This window comes from Arachis duranensis, chromosome 6 (genome assembly GCF_000817695.3).
Source record: "Arachis duranensis cultivar V14167 chromosome 6, aradu.V14167.gnm2.J7QH, whole genome shotgun sequence".
Taxonomy (NCBI): Eukaryota; Viridiplantae; Streptophyta; class Magnoliopsida; order Fabales; family Fabaceae; genus Arachis; species Arachis duranensis.
The window spans coordinates 17,321,309-17,330,302 of NC_029777.3; the positions used below are offsets into that span (position 1 = coordinate 17,321,309).

The 8,994-nt window shown below is 35.4% G+C and overlaps 1 protein-coding gene across 2 annotated transcripts; it reads left to right on the forward strand.

Annotated features, from left to right (window-relative positions):
- LOC107493263 (5'-3' exoribonuclease 3) lies at positions 1 to 7,746 on the forward strand. Of its 2 annotated transcripts, none has more exons than XM_016114364.3 (23): positions 1 to 360; positions 591 to 693; positions 775 to 851; positions 1,321 to 1,512; positions 1,603 to 1,722; positions 1,851 to 1,913; positions 2,107 to 2,250; positions 2,346 to 2,510; positions 2,612 to 2,689; positions 2,789 to 2,875; positions 3,174 to 3,461; positions 3,689 to 3,784; positions 3,928 to 4,023; positions 4,107 to 4,177; positions 4,521 to 4,649; positions 4,731 to 4,807; positions 4,910 to 4,950; positions 5,036 to 5,110; positions 5,229 to 5,386; positions 5,994 to 6,110; positions 6,214 to 6,289; positions 6,434 to 6,519; positions 6,635 to 7,746. In XM_016114364.3, exons 1-23 carry the CDS (start codon positions 157 to 159, stop codon positions 7,317 to 7,319), a joined length of 3,228 nt encoding a protein of 1,075 aa, XP_015969850.1. In that variant the 5' UTR covers positions 1 to 156; the 3' UTR covers positions 7,320 to 7,746. The 2 variants fall into 2 exon arrangements, with proteins under 2 accessions (XP_015969850.1, XP_015969851.1); XM_016114365.3 differs by having other exon boundaries at positions 6,006 to 6,110.
- The last annotated feature ends 1,248 nt before the right edge of the window (positions 7,747 to 8,994 follow it).

An 8,994-nucleotide genomic window follows, 5' to 3' on the forward strand; every position in this document is an offset into this window, starting at 1 on the left:
CTGCGAAGAAGAATCTCCTGATTTTGCTTCTTCGCATATTCTTTTCGCTCCCTCTCGTCTTTTCTTTTTTCTCCTTAAATTCGATAAACTGAGTGTAGTTTGAGAATTTCTTTGGTTTTTATTTTTCGAAATTTTCTGTGGTGAAATTGTAAGAGAATGGGAGTTCCGGCGTTTTACCGGTGGCTGGCGGAGAAGTATCCGATGGTGGTTGTCGATGCCGTCGAGGAGGAACCGGTGGTGATCGACGGAATCGCGATTCCAGTGGATACGAGCAAGAAGAACCCTAACAACCTTGAATACGATAATCTGTACCTCGATATGAACGGCATCATTCACCCTTGTTTTCACCCCGAGGATAGGGTATGTGACAGTAACCCTAATTTGGTTCATGCTGTGTTCTTTCTTTTTTCTATTTTTACTGAATTTTGTTGAAGTTGGATAATTAACGTTTTAGGAGTTTGCACATTATTTAGTACTATATATATGCAATAGTTTACGTAGTGGAAAATGTTGAGGTTGGTCAACTAGTTTATTTGGATTTGAGGTGTGGATTTTTTTTTTTTAATTTATTGGTTTATTGTAATGTGCAGCCATCTCCGACTTCATTTGATGAGGTGTTCCAGTGCATGTTTGACTACATTGATAGGCTGTTTGTGATTGTCCGGCCTAGGAAGCTGCTCTACATGGCTATTGGTGTGTTGTTGATTACGTTGTTTCTCTATTTCTCTGTTTATGTTTGTTAGTGAAGATTGTTTATCGAGTTTCAACTTGTAGATGGTGTGGCACCGAGGGCTAAAATGAATCAGCAACGGTCTAGGCGGTTCAGAGCAGCAAAAGATGCAGCTGACGCAGTATGTGATGCTAAATTTTTTGTCCCATTAGTTTGGTACTGTGTGCTGTTTTGACAGTTTCGAATTATTATCGACTTTAGTGTTCCATAGAAGTTAATTTCTAGCACTTGCATGGCTGTTTTAACAGTTGCATTTGAATGCTTGAATCCTCCCAGATATCTTGTTACTTATGAATATTGAAACTCACAGCACTCTAATTTTGAGTGTTATTCTAACATATCTACTCTTGAAAATTTGTGTTTTGGTTTTGTGGTTATCTTCTAGTAACAACTAAGATATGCTTTTTCCCCAAGTGTGAGATGATTCTACATTATGGTCCCTTGAAAGGCTGTTTGCTTGCATCCCTTCTTTGCTGGATAACTTGGTTGGCTTTTTGTTAGTGATATCAACAAAAGGAAAATGTGGAATAGATATTCAGATATGATTCTGCTTTGTTTTTTCTTCATCTTTTCCTGTTTCTGGTTGATAGGCTGCTGAAGAAATTAGGTTAAGAGAGGAATTTGAGAGGGAGGGCAGAAAGCTTCCTCCCAAAGAAGAGTCCCAGACTTTCGATTCAAATGTCATTACACCTGGAACTGAATTTATGGCTGTTTTATCAATTGCGCTCCAGTATTATGTTCATCTTAGGTTAAACAATGACCCTGGTTGGCAGAATATAAAGGTATCAAGAACATTGTATCTAAATTGTTCGGCTGCTGCATAGTGTGTTGTGGTGAACATGGTATCAACTATACGTCTTTGTTGTCTGCAGGTTATTCTTTCAGATGCAAATGTTCCTGGTGAGGGGGAGCATAAGATTATGTCCTATATACGGTTACAGAGGAATCTTGAAGGTTATGATCCAAATACAAGACATTGCCTGTATGGTTTGGTATATATCTTACTTCCAATATTCGGTATTTTTTAATATTCAATTTCTTTTTAGCTTCCACTCTATATCCTTTTTTGCGTTTGAAAATGACTTGATTAACTTGTTCTTATCATTTTGTTGTCTAATAGGATGCTGATTTGATTATGTTGGCTTTAGCTACCCATGAAGTGCACTTTTCAATTCTAAGAGAGGTTTGTAACTACCACATTTATTTCTTATGAATATCAGAATTGGAACATATCAGCATGTAAAATAGTTCCATAATGTTATCAATGAAGAATTGTTATTATCATCCTTCATACATTTCTTTTCCTTTCATAATTGCACTCTTCCCGTCAAACTTCACAAGTGGTTAAGGGTTTTGTAAATAATGTTTCATTGCAGGTTGTATTTACTCCCGGTCAAGACAAATGTTTCCTCTGTGGTCAGATGGGTCACATGGCTGCTGACTGTGAAGGAAAGGCAAAAAGAAAGGCCGGAGAATTTGATGAAAAAGGAGATCCTATTGTGGTTAAAAAGCCTTACCAGGTTAGGGTTTGTGATCAATTTTATGTCAATAGAATTTTTAACTGCATGTGACAATGTAACTTCTACTCATTGCCGTGCTGTATATTTATTTGTAGTTTCTAAACATTTGGACATTGAGGGAATATCTGGAGTATGAGATGAGAATTCCGAATCCTTCATTTGAGATTGATTTTGAGCGAATTGTTGATGACTTTATCTTCATGTGCTTTTTTGTTGGCAATGATTTCCTTCCCCATATGCCTACACTAGAAATTAGAGAGGTATGGCACTATTGGTCTGGTCTTGCTCTCTAATGTAATGATCGCCATTTTTTTAAGTATTAGTTATCCCATTTTTTCTAATTGCTTCATTTTTTCTTTAGGGTGCAATTAACTTGCTTCTAGCAGTATACAAGAAGGAGTTCAATGCACTAGGTGGTTATTTAACCAAAGGAAGTAAGGTATTTGATGGTAATTTTGTTGGTATACAACATACAAGTATATTCCAAATCTATGTGGTGTTGCTGTTTGTGTATAATCTATTTTCCCCCTTTACTCAGCCAAATTTGGATAGAGTGGAGCACTTTATTCAGGCTGTTGGAGCTTATGAAGATAGAATTTTCCAGAAAAGAGCTCGATTGCATCAGGTCTGTCCAGCATTTAATGTTACATTACTGCCCATATTAGCTTGCAGTTGTCTTTGATGGATGGTCAAATTCTGCCCAAAAAAATGTTATTTATGTATTATGCGTAAATCTGGTCTTAAGTAAATGAAGAGCTGAGGCTTTTTTATGCAAGAATTGCCAATGTGGAATTGTCTAGATGTATAATATATATATATAGTTTATGTATTGTTAGAAATAGATATCTTACAAGTGGCTCTGAATCCTTTTTTTTTTCGGTTCTGAATCCATTGTATAATTTTATTATTTGTTATGTCATCAGCGACAAGCAGAAAGAATTAAGCGGGATAAGGCTCATTCAAGGAGGGGAGATGATGCCCAGCCTCAATTTCAACCAGAGTCTCTAGTTGCAGTTTCACGATTTCATGGTTCTCGTCTTGCTTCAGCTCCAACGCCTTCACCATTTCAACAATCTGGGCACCATGATCCCAGCTCATCTGGGAAAGACCATAGGAGTGCATCTGAGGCGCTCCCAAAAGTTGCTAAGCTATCTTCTGGGGCAACTGTTGCTGCTGCTATTGTTGAAGCTGAGAATAGTCTTGAAATAGATGTATGTTTTCCTGCTTCAGGAGAGGCATTCTTTAGAACTAATATATGGGCTAACCTATGACTGGGTATGAGCCTGGCAAGTAGTTAAAAATGCACTGTCATACTGTCATTATCATTTAAAGGGTTTTATGATGAGCTTATTATTATTATTATTATTATTATTATTATTATTATTATTATTATTATCTGCATGTTGTTTAACAGTAGTGTTTTCTTAATACTTTTCAGTTTCAAGATAACAAAGACGAATTGAAAGCAAAACTAAAGGAGGTACTTCGTGAGAAATCTGATGTATTCAATTCACAAAATGCCGGAGAGGATAAGGTAATTTAGAATTGATATATTTGTGATTTTTATTGGTGTTGCTATCTATTAATTCTTGCAGTTCAATTTGTATTCAATTTGTGACGTGAAATATGAGTGATTTTTACGTGCACAGATTTCATGTATATTTCTTTGTTTGACAGATCAAATTGGGAGAACCAGGCTGGAAAGAGAGATATTATGATGAGAAGTTCTCAGCTAAAACTCCCGAGGAACTTGAAATGATACGGAAAGATGTTGTAAGTTGACAAGTTTGATTGTTGTGGTTGCCAACTTTGATTCGTATAGATGTGTAGGTTTTCTTATTGCTGTTTATTTTTAGGTTTTGAAATACACTGAAGGCTTGTGTTGGGTGATGCACTATTATTACGAAGGTGTTTGTTCTTGGCAATGGTAAGTTCCTTTTGTGGTTTTCTCAAGTGTTATGTTTATCTGTTGTCTCTGGACTCTGGTTGTCTTTCTTCTGCCTCACATGCGACTTGTAGTTATAAAATTTTGGAAATTAAATGTTAATTTTGACATTTGTTTTATATAAAAGATAGTCCATCATTAGACTGTGAAAAGGGATGGAAGGAAGCCACAGCCACGGAGATAATAAGAATTTCTTTTCTTTTTATATATTTATGCTTCTTTAGATTTTATTTTAATTATGTTTCCTTTATCTAGTTTATATCCTCTAATATTCCTTGTTTTCTTATCAATCTAAATTATGTTTATCTCTTTCCATATTAAACAGGTTTTATCCTTATCATTATGCCCCATTTGCATCTGATCTCAAGGACCTTGGGAGTCTTGATATTAACTTTACACTGGGTACCCCATTCAAACCTTTTGACCAACTTCTTGGGGTTTTCCCTGCTGCGAGGTCTGTCCTCTACCCCTTTTTTCCCCGTAAGATAATTAAAACTATACTTCAAGTGAGGTGGTAACTTTGGCTTGTTTGCAGCTCACATGCCCTTCCTCAACCATATAGGAAACTTATGACAGAAGCTGACTCACCAATCATTGATTTTTATCCAGTTGGTATGGCTTTAATTTTGATTGGTTGAATTTTTAAGATGATTTTTGGAATTTTTATGCATGATGTGTAATTTTCTTACCTCAAATTTTCTTGCTATGTGTCAGACTTTGAAGTGGACATGAATGGCAAACGCTATTCTTGGCAGGTTTGTTCCTCATTTACCGTTTTTCTAGAAAATCTATTTTCCACACAATGGCAACAATTTATAATATCATCTTTCCTTTTTGTAGGGTATTGCAAAGTTGCCTTTTATTGATGAAGCACGTCTTCTTGCAGAAGTTAAAAAAGTTGAAAAATTGTTAACAGTATGGCTCTGCTCTGCGTTCATTTTTTTACGTATTTTTATTCTTTTAGTGAACCCTTGGTTTTCTGTTTTATGCTGATTTTCATTTCGTCTTCTTTGTACCCCATTATAAAAAAAAGCCAGAGGAGATGAGGCGAAATGCTATCATGTTTGACTTGCTTTTCGTAAATTCCTGTCATCCACTTTCTGCATGCATAAGTACACTTGACAACAAATGCAGAAACATGTCCGACAGTGAGCGTGTTGATGTCAAAGAACAAATCAATCCCAAAGAAAGGTCAGTGGATCTTGCTTTTGGCAATTTTGTAGACAAATAATGTGCTTTTTATTTTCTACAAGATTTCATATGTTATTAAATAGTTTTTTAAAAAAAATTAAAAATTATATTGCCTTACTATTATAAATCTTGTTTTCAATCATGATTTGGTGATCAAACAGGATGCTGGGAAATAGATATATGAAATTAAAAAACTCACTTGCTTATAAAATGTTCTTATGTTAGAATAATTTCTTAAGTGCTAGGCTGGAATTAGTATTCATTGCCTGGCATTTTTCATGTATGGCAACATGACAAGGGGAACATAATCCTTGCATCTGTGTGGATATATATTTGTTTTGATTTGGGCGTGTTATAATGATAGTTTGTAACTGATACTGAGGAGTAAGAAGCAACTGTTTGACAAAGTACCCATGGTATTTCTATGTTCATTTATATGTTTCAATTTCCATGAGCGCAGGCAGAATTGTGTCTTGATGGAATGGATTAACATTATAGTTTTCATATTCATAATGCATTCTGCAACCCACTCCCCCCCAAACCAAAAAATCGCATTCATAATGAGAATTTTTAAGTTCTGCCTGGACTATTTTCTGATGTTATTTAGGTATACGTGCAGTGGTGGAATGAATGGTTTTATATCCTTATGTGGTGGAGAGCCTTGCCCTCCTATCTTTAGGTCTCCTGTTGAAGGCATGGAAGATATTATGGACAATCATGTCATGTAAGAATCATTTTTTTCCGAAATTGTGACCAACGTTGTTTTTTGCCTTGGATCTGAAGATTTATGCGCTGATTTTTCACATTTTTTGAATTGCTTTTTTCAGATGTGCCATATACAGACTCCCACAGGCGCATAAACACATTACTCGGCCACCACCAGGAGTTAAATTTCCAAAGAAGGTAGTTTAATGTTCTGCTGCTGCTTTATTTATACTCCATAAATGTGCACCATACTGTACAAAGTCTGTTAAATTTAGCCTGCTTCTACATGTTTTCTTTCCATAGCTTATTAACACAGGTGGTAATAAAATTGTTATTGTGCAGACTGTGACTCTTGGGGATATGAAACCTGAACCAGTATTATGGCATGAAGATTCTGGTGGGAGACGGGGTGGTGGGGATAATGGGAGGTATATCTTACGATAATTAAGTTTGGTTAAAGTTGTGATTTATTGTTCATTTGTTTGTGTATAAGATCTTGTCATCTAGGTTGCTAAATTGACCGGGACTCGTGTTCTGTTTCAGGAGAAACCCTCCAGGATCTATTTCTGGTCGAGAGCTTGGAGATGCAGCACACAGATTAGTAGCGAATTCCTTACAAGCAAAAGGTGCCAACAATGGATATCGCTATCCGATTAATGGACCACCTCCATCTTACGCACCACCAATGGCTCACCAAAGATTGCCTCCCTACAATTATGAATCACACCCAGGATACGGTGCCATGCCACCTTCTGTGATGCCTCCACTCCAGGGCCAGCAGCCTTATCGACCTTATGCTACTGTCCCTACCCAACAGTATGGTTATAATCAGCCATATCAGCTGCCTCCCCCGGCAATGTACAATCATCATCATCAACCACCTGGTTCTTATGAAAGAAATAACCACCAACACCCCCCACGATCAAACCATTATGGAAGAAATCATGGTAGTGGGGGAAGTGGGAGGGATGGATACCAACCATCAGGTAATAATCACAATGCCAGGTATCCAAATGCGTCGCAAGGGGCATTTGGTAGTCATCATCAAGATGTTCGACATCATGGCCAAGGTTACCAACCATCTAGACATCACCAGAATTGGGCTCCAAGGAATGACGAAAATGGCCCCAGGGATTATGGGCACCAGCATTCGGCCAATCAATTTTCTTCTTTGGACAGAAGGGGAAACAGGAAGCCAATGCCACCACCTGGTTATAGTCGCAGATAAATTCATTTCCTATAGGGTAACAATAATCGCAATCCTCTAAAATGGTTGATATCTGATATTGTTGTACCGTATGTTTTTCTTTAGTTTAGGTGAAAGTTTGAGAGTTGTACCATTAGTTTCTATTCATTGTTTTAATCTGAGCTCATGCTCCTTCAATTTTTCATCAAATAGATTATAGTGGTCAATTATAACCCTTGAACTCAGGTTTGATTGCATTTTCAAATTTATAGGTTATTTTATTGTGTAATTCTATTTTACACACTATTATCTGTTTATTTTGAAGCAACTATTCTTGTATTTCCTTTCCTGATAAATACATTGACCCACCAAAAACTAGAAAGAAAGTAGGTAGTGTTTTTTACTTTTTGGTGTATATTATTATATACTTATTTTATAATGGATAGACATGTGACGTCTTCCCAAGAACTATTGTATTTTGTATATATGATGGCATACAAGAAGTGGTGAAAAGAGAAGATATGTGAAAGGAAAGTGGATAGCCATAAATTCCCTTAGAGGGGATAATGGAATGCAAATTCTGCATGCTGCTTATTGGCCCAGACCTACACTTCCCATATCGGGATCAAGAAGGAAACTTGGTTTTCATTTTTCAGTCAATCATATTATTATTATTTAAAAAGAATGTCAATTTTTTTAAGTTATATATCAAGTATTCAAATTATTCGCTTAATGATCACTAATAAATCACTCTGGCTAACGGAATATAGTCCCAGTAAAATTAATTTTTCTACACAAATATCGTTAGAAAGGTATTTCCAGCGAGGTAAAGAGGGATGTATTTGCCTATTTGGTAATAAATGCCATGTGACTCTTTCTTCAGCCAAAACCATTGTGGTTGAAAGTTGATAGGACATAACCAAGAAAGTTTAAGCCAAAGATCATTAAAAAATAATGACAAATTATAAATTGCCTTTGTGTCTCAATAACCTCGAAATTCTCTCTTACCCAATAGACTTCAAACGAGTAATCACTCGCAATGTCTTCTTCACATAAATGGGTTAATTAATTAGCTTCCTTCTCCCAAATTGTAGGCTTTGTTTGGCATGAATGAAGAGTTATGCTACTTTCTTGTTTAACATGGTCCAATAAAAATAAAAAGTATTTTTTCTTTATTTGATTTCATAAGAACTATATATATGATTTAATTATTAAATTTATATTGTCATCTAATTAAATACACGATGGTGATCACGTAAAACTAACACTTAATTATTAACGAACAAGCAAACAAGGCCTAATTATTTTTCTAATGATCCTCTTCTGAAAACCACGTTAACCTTAAAGAAGAATTTAAATAAAACTTAGTCAAACACAACAAAAAATATACCCATTTCAAGTAGAATGAACCACATACATTAACTAAAATATGACAATTTCATGTTCAAAGTTCAAACCGACTCATCAATATAATTGTATAGTCAAATGGCTTCCATAAGTTAGATTTATAAGCAATCAGTATATTATACGAGGCTTAAGAAATTAAGAACACGTTTATGCTCGGTTTTGCGCGGTTTATATACATGATTAGGATATATATCGTATATTATGGATATGATGACTAATTATTTATAAGTATCATTATTATATACCATAGAAAGAAAAGATAATTTGAATTGCAAATATTATTATATTACCAATTCACAAATCACAAATT

Bases quoted from the DNA above. Each gene is read 5' to 3' on its own strand.
- LOC107493263 (XM_016114364.3), top strand. From the start codon at position 157: ATGGGAGTTCCGGCGTTTTACCGGTGGCTGGCGGAGAAGTATCCGATG. The intron at 2,511-2,611 runs GTATGGCACTAT...TTTTTTCTTTAG, and splicing joins CTACACTAGAAATTAGAGAG to GGTGCAATTAACTTGCTTCT. The intron at 3,462-3,688 runs GTATGTTTTCCT...AATACTTTTCAG, and splicing joins AGAATAGTCTTGAAATAGAT to TTTCAAGATAACAAAGACGA.